Here is a 15,186-nt window from a genome sequence, read left to right on the forward strand (position 1 = left end):
CAGCTGCAATCATCCATGATCAATTAGTGGCTGAATGTTTAAATTATGCTCTTTGACCTCAAATGTCTAATGCTTTTAAAAGTAAATAATTGAGCCCATATGTCACTAGCAGACCTGGTTTCTGGAAAACTAAATTTTGGTTCTGCTTATGGATTCAAAGAATTCCAGTCAGCCCCTGCACCTGATTTGGATTCATTGCTTTGCTCGCATCATATATATCAAAGGAAGCCAAGAAGTGGTCTAGTTTGACTGGAAGTGTGTAGAATTAGTACAGCAATGCTGAATTATATTATGCTTTCAGAAAGAGGCAGATATGGATGGCAAACAAATACAGATTAATGAGGACTTCAGCTGCATTCATGTGTACACTCACTGGGAGCAGCCTGGCTATACATGTGATTTTGCAAACCTGCAGTTTAAACAAAAATCCATCATTCAGACATTATGTATTTGCACTATTCCTGGAGGACTTGAGGTCCATAAATCAATTTAAAATAACAGTGATAATCATTATGCTGTGAAAGATGGCAAATTTAGTCTCCCATATGTGCTTTCTCCACAGTAAAGGTATATTAAAGGCAGTAATGCAAATTTATTCTATCCCATGCCTGTTCTGAGGAAGTTACTACTGGATGTGTAGTAACTTATTGTGGCAATGTAAACTGAAGGGACATAAATTGTAGAGTGCTCTAAAGAGTTGTGCTTTTACAGCCCTTGGTGGACCCTGCTGACATGCTCCAGAAGGTAGAATCATCTAATTTCACAGATAATGGAAATGCAATACAATGGGAACAGCTTGTAAACCTCATACCTTAAAGCAGGGGTGGGCAAAATATGGCCTCCGGGCCGGATCCAGCCCAACTAACATTTCTGTCCGGCCCACCAGGCTCTTTCGCTGCCCCCTCACAACCTCCAGGCCGCTAAAAGTCCCAAGACGCTGCGGGGCGTTCAGGCAGGCTGCCTGCCATGGCCCCACGCCACTCCCGGAAGCAGCCGGCTGCTGCTGGCATGTCTCTGCATGCCCCTGGCGGAGTGTGGCGGGCAGAGGCGGCTTTGTGCATTGCCCCCACCCCCAGCACCATCCTCACAGTTCCCACTGGCCAGAAACCAGCCAATGGGCGCTCTGTGGGTGGTGCTTGAGGGTGCAGGCGTCGCTCGGAGACCTGCTGACTCCCTCCCCATAAGGGGCGCACAGATCCGCGCCAGCAGCAGCTGGCCACAGCCACTTCCGGGAGCGGCGTGGAGTCACGGCAGGCAGCCTGCCTGAGCCCTTCTGTGCTGGCAGCCGGGAGCCACCTGTGGTAAGTACCTCCCAGCCAGAGCCTGCACCTCGCACCACCTCCCGCATCTCAACTCACTGCCCCAGTCCAGAGCCCCCTCCTGCACTCAAACTCCCTCCCAGACCCCGCACCCCTCCATTAATATAGTAGAAACATGCGGCCTGAAACCCCAACGCGGGCAGAATTGAGAGGACACAAGGATGTTGGGCCCCCAAACTACAGTGTCTTACCCACAGTGGGGCCATCCTGCAGGCAGCTCCACCCCCCCCCCCCCCCGCCACATACACACACCACCTCCTCTCCCCCAGCCCCTCCCTCCCACCCACTATCCAGGTCCTAGACAGGAAGTTGGAGCCAGGAGGTGTGGGGCAGCTGCTCCTCTGGCTGGTGGTTCCATGTAGTGGGCAGCCATGGCATTCCCCTGTCTGCTGCTGGTTCCCAGTGTTTGGCTGCTCCTCAGCTCCCAGCCCCCTTTGACTGCTCACGCAGCCGGTCAGAGCTGCCTGGGCAGCTCCAGGCCCAGCAGAGCCCTCGGGGAGTAGCCACCAGCACGCAGCCCCAGACTTGTGGGTGGCTTGCTGAGGTGAGTCAGGGGTGGAAGTGGTGCTCCCTCCCTGTACCCTGCTGTGCAGAGTTGGCCAGAGCCCCGCCAGCCCTTGCTGCTCCCTCCCTGCAAAATAGAAGTCAAACTACACCTATGCCCAACAGTTCCCACCCCTGGCCTGGAGTGCTGAGACCCTCCTCCCCAGGGAGCCCTGGAGTTTTCTAGCATGTTGAGGGGGGCCTCAGAAAGAGAAAGGTTGAGAACTCCTGACTTAAAGGACACTATTTAAGCTAATTTAAAGTTTGTTGTTACTGAATATCTGATCCAAAAAATAATCACATCAAAGAGAAAGCGAAGGCAGAAGGAAAACTTACAATCTGATCAGAAATGGGTGATTGACCTCTTTCAAGACTGACTTCTCATTGTGTACATGTTGTTCTTGTTTTAGCCGAATGACATCCGGAATGCTCATTACTTTCAGGGCAAAGTAACGTTTGGCCATTTTTTCTTTCACCAGATGAACCCGCCCAAAAGTACCTGTGCCTGAAAATTAAACAACAAACGTCAAATGAACCAAACTTTTCTACAATTGTACATATAAGAAATGCACAAATGCAATAAGTTTGTCAAAGTAACAGTTCCTGCCCATTGAACTGGGTAACTGAATTCCGACTTATCAGTATTATTTTTTACTTCTTCCCAAACAAATTGTTTCCTTAAGCATATCGATTTACAGTCAAATTTAAAAAAAATAATAATAAATAATAATAATAAAGATAATGAAGTCTTGGCCTGTTTAAAATCCACTCATCCTTGATTGTAGAAGTACTTCAATTTACTTCAGTGTCTTGTTTTCTGTAGGTAACTGAAGAAGGGAAAAGTAAGCACTAAAGGGAGCCAAGAAAAGGTGGTCTATACTATTAAGGACATAAATAAAGTGATATGAAAAATAAAATGAGACAAAAGAAGTACTAAATCTGAATTTAAAATATGGTACAACCGTGTGTGGAAAAATTCTCCCAAATTTCAGAAAACAGTATTTATTTTGGGTTAGAAGCAAGTAATATTGCATATTTTATTTAAAAGCAAGACCCTTCTTGTTGTCTTACTTCCATTCCATCAGGTACGGCACATGACCCTGATTGGGAATTCTGTTTGCAATTGCAACACAGCCCGTCCCTCACAGATTTAATGACATCTTCAAAGCAATTTCTTATCACCCAAATATCATCAGTTCAACTAACTTGCTCGCTATGTATAAACAAACACTTCAGTTGTATATTTTGTTCCAAAATCCTATTGAGGTCTCTTCCAGACCTACGCTTCTATGATTCTACAAAAATAAATGTTTTTAGATAAATGTCATCCAGTAAAGGTGATTTTTTCTTGGTTTCTCCCTTTCAGCATCATTACATTTTAGCACATTAGAAAAAGTATATAAAATGAAATATGTTTTACACAAACAAAATAGGGGTAAAAAAAGAAAAGGAGAAAATCAAATCTCAAAACATTGGCAGAATTGCATAGTGCAGGTAAAATATAAAACATGGTCAAACTCAACAGATTTAATACTAAATTGTTTGTGGTCTTGTGTCTCCAGATCACACACCAAAAAAGACCAACTTTTCAGTGGCATGTCCTCTTTTACAGACAGTGTATGCTAGCAATGAATCAGGGGTGAGAAGGAAGGACTCCTGTAGAAACACCCTCCAAAATAGGCTGCACTTCAGCCATGCATTGACCTCTGTTATTTACTGTATACCTTCCATTACTTCCTTATTAAAATTCATAGCATAAAAAGTAAATCCATCATGAAGTGATTTACATCCACAGATCTTTTTGCCATTACACACTTCAAATACACCTTACGCAGTATTACAACAACATTCTTAAAAAAAATTATAAGCTTAACACCAATGTACGCAGATGAAGAGCTTTACTTTGCTTATGAGAGGAAGTTATAATTACTACACAATACTTGTGCTTGTACTGTCTGTTCAACCATTTTACAGCATTGATTAATTAAAGTTAACTGAGGACCTAAGTGAAATGACAAGTAAATATCTTAACATCGCAAATTATTTTAAAGAAATCAAGTTAAAAGGTAAAGGCATTTGCAAAAATATTCAGTCACATGCCAATCTTGCAAACCTCTCTCCATAACTCCAATCTCCCTTTGACAAATTATAGTTACGGGAGAAATTAAGAAAGAACAAGGCAAAATGACCAAAGTTAACACTTCAAACTAGTGTACTAAAATTAGTAATGACAAAATTCATTTTTCCCAAAGCTGCTCAAACCAAAGAATGGCTTCAGAGTATTACCTGTCAAATATACTAATTGTTGATTCATGTTTAAGTACACTGTACCAAAATTTGAAAAGGCCATGATTTTGCATGGACACATCTTTAGATAAGGCTATAGTTAGAATTCAAGGATTCGATTTTTGTTGGCAAGCATCCATTATACCATATACGCACAAACTGTAACTAAATATCTCCATCGATAACTGAAATGCAGAGATAGGGAAAGTAAGAAAGACACTACATGAGAACTTATTGGAGTTTGATTTAAGGCTTTTTACTTTTGGGAAAAGAGGAACCTATACAAGAAGGATGGACTCCACCTAAACCAAAATGGAAACAGATGGCTGGTGTATGTAAAATTAAAAAGGCTGCAGACGATGTAAGGGCTGGTGGAAAGCAGAAAGGTGCGCAGGAGCACATGATTCAGGAGAAGACAACCCTTAGGGATGAATTCATTATAGACTAGTAAAGAAGTTAGGAAAGACATTAGTAAACTACAGGTAGGAGCTAGTGAGAAACAGTCAAACATAAAAAAGAGTCCCATTTAAATAGTACAGATAAAGGCAAGCAACTGAACATTGACAAAATACAACTCCCACAAGTCTAAATACTAAGAGGGTAAACTAGAGTGCCTGGCATTAAATGAGGATATTGATATAACAGGCATCAAGGAAACTTGGTAGAATGAGGATAATCAATGGGACGTGCTAACAACAGAGTACAAAATATATAGGAATGAGAGTAGGTTGTGCCGGTGGGAGGAGCGACACTACATGTGAAAGAAGATAGAGTCAAAGTAAAAATCTTAAATGCATCAAACTTTACCATAGACTCTATGGATAGAAATTCAATGCTTGAACAATGAGTTTATACCAGCATAAATATATTACCGAGCACCTGACCAGGGTGGTGACTGAAATGCTCAGGGAGACTAGAGAGACTACAAAGGCAGAGCATGCAATAATAATGGGGGATTTCAACTATCCTCATAAGTGACTTGGTATGTGTCACCTTAAGAAGGGACGCAGAGAAGATTTCTAGACTGCTTGTCCTGGAACACAAGGCAGAGGCAATTCTTTTTTAAGTCCCAAGTGGAATGCAGGATCTGGTACAAGATGTAAACATAAGTGAACTGTTCAGTAATAGCCATCCTAACGTAATAAATTTAACATCCTTGTAGAGGTTAAAATGGAAAAAAATAAAATAAAAGCCCACCACCATATTAGCACTTAACTTCAAAAGGGGAACTAGACAAAAATGAGGAAGCTAGTTAAACAGACATTAAAAGGAACAGTCACAGGGTGAAAAAGTCTGCAAACTGCATGGAGACTATTTTAAAAGACCATAATACAGACTCAAACTAAATGTGAACCCCCAACCAAAAACAGTAGAAAGACCAAAAAACCTTACCTTGGCTAAACAGCACAGTAAAAGAGGTGATTAGAAGCAAAAAAAGCATTCTTTTAAAAGTAGAAATCAAATTCTAGTGAGGAAAATGGAAAGGAGCATAAACTCTAGCAAGTCAAATGTAAAAATACACTAAGGCAGGCCAAGAGAGAATCTGAATAGCAACTAGCTAAGGACACAAAAACTAAGAGCACAAAAAACAACCCAAGGGGATGGATCACTCAAAATTGCTGTGTTCTGTTCATTTCCTCTGAAGCATCACTAGTCACTGCCAGAAGACCTACTGGGATACTGGGGTAGATGGACCGTTGATATGACCCACTATGACCGTTCTTATGTTCATGTGATGTTGACAAAGTATTTTAACTGTTCAAACAAATTAACTTTTTGAATCTCATTGTCACTAAATTATAGTCCAATCCTCCCCATTGTCTGCATGACCTCCACAAAATAATTTCTTGCAACCATGAAAATTTAAAACAAAAATTTAAAAATGTTTAAAACTAATTGATATTATCCATCAAAATTATAAAAAGTAACAAAAACCAAAATCTTCCATGACTAGCTACAGTTCATAGAGACAGGTTTCAGAGTAACAGCCGTGTTAGTCTGTATTCGCAAAAAGAAAAGGAGTACTTGTGGCACCTTAGAGACTAACCAATTTATTTGAGCATGAGCTTTCGTGAGCTACAGCTCACTTCATCGGATGCATACCGTGGAAACTGCAGCAGACTTTATATATAAACAGAGAATATGAAACAATACCTCCTCCCACCCCACTGTCCTGCTGGTAATAGCTTATCTAAAGTGATCATCAGGTTGGGCCATTTCCAGCACAAATCCAGGTTTTCTCACCCTCCACCCCCCCACACAAATTCACTCTCCTGCTGGTGATAGCCCATCCAAAGTGACAACTCTTTACAAATTCCAAGACCGGAAGGACCACTGATCATTAGTCTGATCTCCTTTGTAACACAGGCCATAAATTTTCCCTGATATAATTCTTAGAGCATATCTTTTACAAAAAAATGGCAATTTAAAAATGGTCTGTGACGGAGAATCCACAATGACCCTTGGTAAACTGTTCCAATGATTAATTATTCTCGCCATTAAAAAGTTGCACCTTATCTCCAGTCTGAATTTGTCTAACATAGACTTCAATCCATTGGATCATGTTTACCTATCTCGGTTAGATTGAAGAGCCCATTGTTAAATATATGCTCCCCATGCAGATATTTATACACTAATCAAGACATCCCTTAGCCTTCCCTTTGTTAAGCAAAATAGATTGAACTCTATCATTATAATGAATGTTTTCTAATCATTTACGCATTCTAGCACAAGTTGATAAGAAAATGGCTAATTGTGTGATCAGCAAAATGCGTGTTTTGTGCATGCACCAAAACGGAAGCTCATTTATATATTTCAGTACTATCAGCAAGTTGAACTGAACTTGCACTACACTGATCTCCCATGAATGGCCCACTGAAGACAGTTGCCTACAAATGCAAAAGAGCCTTTATGGGATAAGAACTGAGTTGTCTGTGCAGCTTACCAGCAACAAATGGTAAAATAAAATGCAGAATACTTTGGCCTTTTGTTTGAGCTAGAAGCCCCAGTTTACCTTCCACACCACAAATGCAAGTCATTTTCAAAAATAATTAAGTATTCTCTGTGTGTTTACATACTTAACATATTTTTCTGATTCATTTAGCTATTTTTTCAAGTGTTTCTAACTGAGAACAATAGAGACAAAGCATTTGCTAAAACAAGCAACAATCTGTAAGTATTCAGTTTGTTTTTAAAATTATCTTCAAGAACATGAAGTGCAAGTCACTAACCCAGTTTATAGCACCATAGGGGAGTTCAGCTGTACTCAGATACAAGTTTCAGAAATATGCAGACAAATTCTGTAGCAGAGTAAACCCATGAAAGGCTTTTGTGTCCAAACATTAAAGATTTTAACAAAACAAAACAATTTGTGGTCACACCTAACCTGAGTTACAGTGCTTTCATTTAACCACCAAAACTGTAAACAGAGCTCAGAGAAAGCGCCGTAACATATTGCAGTAGGTCACCAAGTTACCCTGGGAAATTTATCATGTGATTAAATCCCTTAATGCGGTCACATTACATGACTATACCTGTAAACAACCTTGTTTTCAGGTGGGCTTATGCAAGTAAAATATGATTCTAATCAAAGCACCATTATCCCCAATATATTTGAAATATTAATGATCTGTGTAGTATTAGATACCTTAGACAGATCTAAAAGCAATGTGTGTTTTTTTTTTTAATATAGCAGCATGTAGTTTTAAATATATGCATTGGGAGCTCAAAGAGACACAAAAACTAAAGTTACAAATGCCCAGAGAACTGTTGACCAAAAGTTTTCATATTAGGTTTCTAAATTAGGTCAGTGACAACTAGAAAAAGCTATTAGAAATTAATCTGAAACAGACATTTACATTTCCAAATATGAACTCAGCATAAATAAATAAAAAATGGCATTAATACAATACAAGTGAAGGCTATTGTGTGTGTAAGTTAGAAAAATTTGTATTCATTTGGTAAGAGAAGGGAAGGGAACTTGAACCCGGTGGCATTTCTGATCTCATGTTTCACAAAACTGTCATAGTTACTGTGTTGAATCTTTTATTTTGGATTTTATGATTTTCCATACTCCTGCTAGTTTAACTTTACAGATGATGGGACTCAAAACAAAATCAATCAGTTTCAAGACATGGTCTCATGGACTCAGGAAGAAGCTCACTCAAGTAGCATTGCCGCAGTTGTAAAAACTGGCAGGTTATTCCAGACCTGTGGCAAGTATCTAATCTACAGTGCCCCAGGGGAGAAACAAAAAAGAAAGAAAAAAAAAGAAAAGAAAAAGAGATGCACCCACAGATAGGCAAGAATGCACAACCTCCCTAACCAGTTTTATTGTTCGACAAATGATCTCAATCAAGGTCTTTGTGTAAACTAATCCATAAACTGTTGCAAGAAAGAAGTTATGATCCAATCAATGATCCTTCCTCTTTACTCAATCAGGGAAACATCTAATGTTTGTTTTTGAAAAGCAGAAGTCTTTTTTTACGGTATTAATTTTCTTCTATTAGAATTCCTCCAATTATGTTCAAGGCTTCTCTGTCAGAAAATACCGAAGAAAGTGAAAATGCCTAAGGCAACTACCAATGACAAATGGAAGTACACACACTTTCCAGGCAGGACTTGTGATGAATAATATTCTGTTCTGGATACTCCAAACGAAAATATTCACTGTTTTGAATTTGAACTGAAGTTTTAGTTGCACATTTTAGATTATTCAACATTCCTTAAATTAGTTTGCTTTCTTCTAATAATTTTGCAGTCAAGAGCAATGATCATGGTGAAATTTCATGTAATAAGCAGTAAATATTTAGTATTTAGCAAATACATTGCTATACGTAGTACAGTGTGCATATACAAAGTGATATAGCTTAAAAGCATTGCTCAAGTCCTGTGCTTTCAATTTTAGTTCATACGTTGGCCTCTCCATTATAGGGTACTGAAGGTCTTCCCCTCCAACTATCGAGAATTTTTGTAAGCATTAATTTCTCCATAACACAGTATTAAACATGAGAATTAATGCTGATTATTAAAATAGTCCTCATGCTAATTGCACTCAACGCAGACATATGAAACACTCTGGCTTGACTGCTGATTGCCAGGCCACCCACTCAACCCTCTCCAGGCCATCAAGGACTAGAAGACCCCCACCCAAACTGTAGAGAGCAGAGATGTACCGTAAATAAAGTCTCCTTCAGGCCTATTCAGCCAAGGAGGATTAATGCAATATGCGGGAGGGAAGGAACGTCCTCTGTCACCATTGATAATTTTTAAAATGATTGTTAGTCTCTTGTGCACACATTATTGAGAAAGACTATTGTTTAATTTGTGCATGTGCACATGCATTTAGAGGAGTCTATTCTATATTTTCCTACTTACAGCATTCTTCAGGAGACATGACAAAGTGTATACACAAGTTGAGATACAAGTATTTGTTATTGCAGCTCAAACTTTTCATACTGTTCACCTTGTTAATTCTTTTCACACCTGTATCGACTATACATTTAAATCTGATCACACTCCTAACGGGCTCTTCCAAAGTCAAGAACTGTCATTTAGTTGTTGCTTAGCATAAGCTAAACAGGAGAGATAAAATTATGGTTGTAAATAATTCTCTTGTAAGTACATTTTGGCATTGTAATATTTACTTGGAGAGAAATTCTGGCCGTAGCTTCGAGGTGCTGAGAATCCCACAAGCTGAAACAGCAGGCTGTGCTGCATTGAGGAGAGGTAGGGGGTGGGATCGAGAAGGGACTGTGCATGGTATGCTTATACCGCATGCATCATGGAGAAATTGCACAGGCTCTCACTGCAGCAGAACACAGGAGTCGGGACCAGACTGCCAACAGATTGACTGGCTCTTGCTCTCTAATAGGTTCTTGGAAGATACTGGAGGGTGTCTTTCTTTCATGTTAAGGATGATTCACCCCTTCCCGTTATCACCTCGGTGTCCAGCTACCCAGGCTGGTACAGGTTAGTAGACTTGGCCCTTAGCAATGTGTGCTTTACGTACTATTTTGATAAGTACAAAGCTAGGATTACTTTAAAATAATGCAAAAAGAAAAAGGAGTACTTGTGGCACTTTAGAGACTAACCAATTTATTTGAGCATAAGCTTTCGTGAGCTACAGCTCACTTCATCCGATGAAGTGAGCTGTAGCTCACGGAAGCTTATGCTCAAATAAATTGGTTAGTCTCTAAGGTGCCACAAGTACTCCTTTTTCTTTTTGCGAATACAGACTAACACGGCTGTTACTCTGAAACCTTTAAAATAATGGACTCTGGTCCTGTCCATGATAAATGCATTCACTTAGATCATGCAGTATTTGGAGATCTGCAGCCAATATCATTAAAATACCATATTTAGTTTGTACAGGACAACTTTAGTAGTCCCAAGTACTGTTCTCGATGAATCTTGGGAATGTTACAATGAGGTAATAATGTTGCTTCAGCAGGATAGTGACTATGCATGTATGTTGCTTGGTTACTGCAACTAAGTGTTGAATTTTTAGAATAACCAAAGGAGTTTATATATCATAAAAATGGTACTCAACTGAACAGTTTTTCTTGGAGGTCCCCCCGTTTTTGAACAAAAACATGAACCCATCAAAATAACGTACGGTAAATGAAGGCCCACAGATTCATGTAGGCGGTGAAGTGTGTTTCTTCAGGGAGTAAAGAGAATTTCTGCTGTTTGGGAAGTGGGGCAAGACAATTCCAGACTTTCAAAGCTGAAAGGGCAAATATGTGTACTTTAAGTACAGAAAATGCTAACCATTAATCCATTATCATTTGTTTCCATGAGAAGAACACACTCCTGGAGCCTTCTACAAATTTAGTCAGATTGCAGAACTCTGAAGAATCTCAACTATTTCCTTGATCAGATAACCTTAATATATTAGAATCCACAGTACGAGTGAGTCCACAGGAAAGAGTGTAGAAATACTAGACCACCTTGGCTGAAGTGTCACAAATTGAGGAAAGGAAAGGATTATGTATACCTATTTGTACAAACTCCAAACCAGGCTGCCTTGGCTCAGGCCAGAATTACCAAATTTTGCCATCCTAAAAGTCTTCCTAGGAGAAAACAGTAAAGGAAGTGGGGGTATTTCTTTCTTTGTGCAATTTTATATAATTGTAGTGTAAAAAGTCTATATTACAGCTGTTGATCAGACAAGATGTTTACGTGAACAGTTTCCTACATTAATAGCAGGAGACAATATATTCGAGGCAGGGGTCATTGCCAGTAGCCTTTGCTTCCCCTTTCTGTTCACCAGAGCCAGTTGGCATTCAGATCACGTTTTAAAGTCTGGGAGCAGGAGGTTGAGTGTGGGTAAAAAAGAGCCATATTTTTGAGCTGCAAGGATTTGGGAGGTTCCATGTTTCAGAGAATTTGTGTTATATATTGTGTATTCAGAGATTCTGTACATGCACCAAAAGCATTAGGTGAGTAATTCTAAGAAAAAATAATAATGCAAGTGTATTTAAATATCCAGGTACAACAGAACAGATTTAAGAATGGATTCTCAGTTTATAGAGATTGGTATTTCGGGCTTTTACTGATTAAACGGTATACTCTGTGTTAATGTATTTACTTTCCAAAAATAGTTAGGAAAAAAAAAAAAGTATTTTTCTCTACAAAAAACTGACAGGAAAAAGTTTAGTTTTTGTGGTTGTAAATTTTTCCACAAGAGTTCCATGTAGTCAAAAAAACATCTTCAGTCAAAGTTCCAATGGAAATTTTTTCACCATCTGTTATATTATGTTAAAACTTTTACTTGGCTTAGCCAAAAGTCTCATGGAAAGACATATGTTATAAACTACATTTGTGTTTTACATGTGTATTTTTTTCACAGCAGCCCAAGAATTGTTTAGAATAGAATGCAGACAAACTACTGAAACAAAAGCTAACACTAAACATATATACATAAAACTTGTCTTCAGAAGTGTTTTTTCAAGGCAATTTCTGTGACATACAGAAAAATCAGGGTGGTGAGTTTGTTTTTTTAAGCCTCAATCACTCCACTAGCTCCTCCTCCACTATATCAAGTGTTAACTTCTTACCCCATCTTATGGCACTGAATAGCTGCATTACTTTATTCTTAGTTTACCTTGAGCTTGATGATCTGACTCATACTGTACCAGGTTGACTCTAATCTAACATTGACTTTGGTGGAGATACTTCTGATTTACTATAGTATGAGTGAGATTCAGACCCCCGTCTCTTGAAAGTCCCTCACACCGTTACTTCTCTAATGGCACCTCAGAGCTCCATCGTCCACTCATCAAGTTACCATCAGTACTTTTTCTCCCCACAGATCTCACTATACACTTTTTCTAAGCTGGTCTACAAAGTCATGCCCCTCAAGACCCACTTTGTCATAATAGGACCCAGTTCCAGAACCACATTCAAAACACACCAAGAGATAATCTATTTACAGGACAATGAAAAACCTTCATGGGGCAGCAGGGAGAAGAGAGGTCAGTTTAATAACAAAGCAAATACCCAATAAAACACTCCCAAAAAAAGACCCTAAAAATTCACAGAATTAAAAAACAAACAAACTTCCTGGAAAGTGGAGAGATGCTGTTCTTTAGAGAAGCAGCCACCTACCTGTTCCGACTGCCATGACTGGGTCCAGCCCCTTCAGCTTCCTATGCTCTCAATCCTTGAGGGAACTACTCTTCTGGATATCAAGCTCCCCCAACTCAGACAGACATTGCCTGTTTTTAAATATGGGAAACTAGGACAAGCAACAGGACCCTGAAGGCTCCCGTATCACAGAAGCCTACACAAAGCAAGTCAGACATGGGCTTTATTTATGCTTTTTAAAAAAGCGTTCCCTACTGTGCTATGCGCTAGGCTTTGCAGAGCGGCTACATGCACTATTAGTGTAACTCCACTCTACTATTTGGTTAACCCATTTGGACAAGAGGCAAATGTCTTCTCATTGTGAGGTGCTGTCAAATCAATACATACTTTTAAAGGATAATGCTCTCCTATTTTTTAAGTTATATATGAAAATGTACACACAGTGTGAGACACTCTGTACTGTGGGGGAGCACCCTGGAACCCCCATATTCCTCATTTTTATATAATTGTGATCTTACATATAAAGCATTCCTTGTAAGGTGTCAGGGGAAAGGTCATGATCTGCTGAAAGTCATTTTTCTACCCATATATGTATATCATTAATGCACATGAAGTTATGAGAATTGTGTTGTATGGTGGTCACTAAAACATGCTGTAAGTTCGGGAATCAGCCAGATATTAGCTCCCAAGAGGGAACAGCAAGGAAAGTAGCCAACGTCCAGGCGGGGTGTCAATCAATCCATCATCAACAACCATTGTCCAGCAAGGGAGCTACAATGCAATGACTCATCTGCATGAGGACACACCAGGGGAATTTCTCTACCTTGCCTGGAGACTCAGCAATGCACCCAGACATGCCTGGACTTCTGGTTTCCCAAGCACATGGACTGAAGGTAGAAAACTGAAGACAAGGGGCCCATGCTGGGCCTTTCTTCTTCACCCACCTACGCTGCAAGCAACAAGGACACTCTGAAGACTCCAAACTCAGCAAACTGGCCCAGATTTCAAGGGTGAAATCTGTATACTATGGACTGCAATATCCAGTGGGGTGAGAAAAATTTCTTAATCTAGATTTGCCCAGTCTAATAGGGTTGAGAGTTTAGACTGCGTGGTTATATTTTCTTTTGGTAACTAACTCTGACTTTGCCTATCACTTGATATCTCTTAAAATCTACCTTCTGTAGTCAAATTTGTTTAACCTTTAATCTCTACCAGTGAGTTTGTATGAAGTGTGTGACAAATCTGGTCAGGTTTTGCAAAGGCTGGGGTATGTCCACTTTCCATTGATGAAGAGGTGAACCAATTAATAAATCTGCATTGCTCATCTTGAGCAGTACAAGACGGTATAATTCCTGAGGTACAGTGCTGGGAACTGGAGGGATTTGGCTCTGGTGCCTTTCTCTATGTTATTCATGAGTGGCTCTGGGAGAATTCATGCAATCTAGTTGGGTGTTGGTTCTCCACATGCTGTGATCACTCGCACAACTGCACCTGGAGGGGTTTGCTGCTCATCACTACCAAGGCATTGTAAGAGACAGCCTAGGCTGGAGAGAGTTCAGGGAGCACAGCGGCTCCCCAGTCCCAGGTTGCACCCCAGGGATCCCATCACACAGTAAATAACCTTACACTGGCTCTCTCTCTTTGCCTAAGCATTATCTACCATTCCCAGTTAATACTGTAGGTATTTTGGTGCAATAGTCATTTCATTTCTAGAAACGTAGAAGTGCAAAAAAGCATAGAATCATAGAATATCAGGGTTGGAAGGGACCTCCGGAGGTCATCTAGTCCAACCCCCTGCCCAAAGCAGGACCAATCCCCAATTAAATCATCCCAGCCAGGGCTTTGTCAAGCCTGACCTTAAAAACTTCTAAGGAAAGAGATTCCACCACCTCCCTAGGTAATGCATTCCAGTGTTTCACCACCCTCCTAGTGAAAAAGTTTTTCCTAATATCCAACCTAAACCTCCCCCACTGTAACTTGAGACCATTACTCCTTGTTCTGTCATCTGCTATCACTGAGAACAGTCTAGATCCATCCTCTTTGAAACCCCCTTTCAGGTAGATGAAAGCAGCTATCAAATCCCTCCTCATTCTTCTCTTCCGCAGACTAAATCCCAGTTCCCTCAGCCTCTCCTCATAAATCATGTGTTCCAGTCCCATAATCATTTTTGTTGCCCTCCGCTGGTCTCTTTCCAATTTTTCCACATCCTTCTTGTAGTGTGGGGCACAAAACTGGACACAGTACTCCAGATGAGGCCTCACCAATAGAGGGGAACGATCACGTCCCTTGATCTGCTGGCAATACCCCTACTTATACATCTCAAAATGCCATTGGCGTTCTTGGCAACAAGGGCACACTGTTGACTCATATCCAGCTTCTTGTCCACTGTAACTCCTAGGTCCTTTTATGCAGAACTGCTGCCTAACGATTCGGTCCCTAGTCTGTAGTG

The 15,186-nt window shown here is 40.1% G+C and overlaps 1 protein-coding gene across 1 annotated transcript in view; it reads right to left on the bottom strand.

The window, feature by feature from the left end:
- Positions 1-15,186, bottom strand: part of PRKX (protein kinase cAMP-dependent X-linked catalytic subunit) — a 120,446-nt gene that overhangs the window by 57,428 nt on the left and 47,832 nt on the right. Inside the window, exon 2 of the mRNA XM_073354212.1 lies at positions 2,199-2,367. Within this exon, the coding sequence (XP_073210313.1) occupies positions 2,199-2,367 (169 nt within the window). The remainder of the gene's footprint in view (positions 1-2,198; positions 2,368-15,186) is intronic.

This window comes from Lepidochelys kempii, chromosome 1, assembly GCF_965140285.1.
Source record: "Lepidochelys kempii isolate rLepKem1 chromosome 1, rLepKem1.hap1, whole genome shotgun sequence".
Lineage (NCBI taxonomy): Eukaryota > Metazoa > Chordata > Testudines > Cheloniidae > Lepidochelys > Lepidochelys kempii.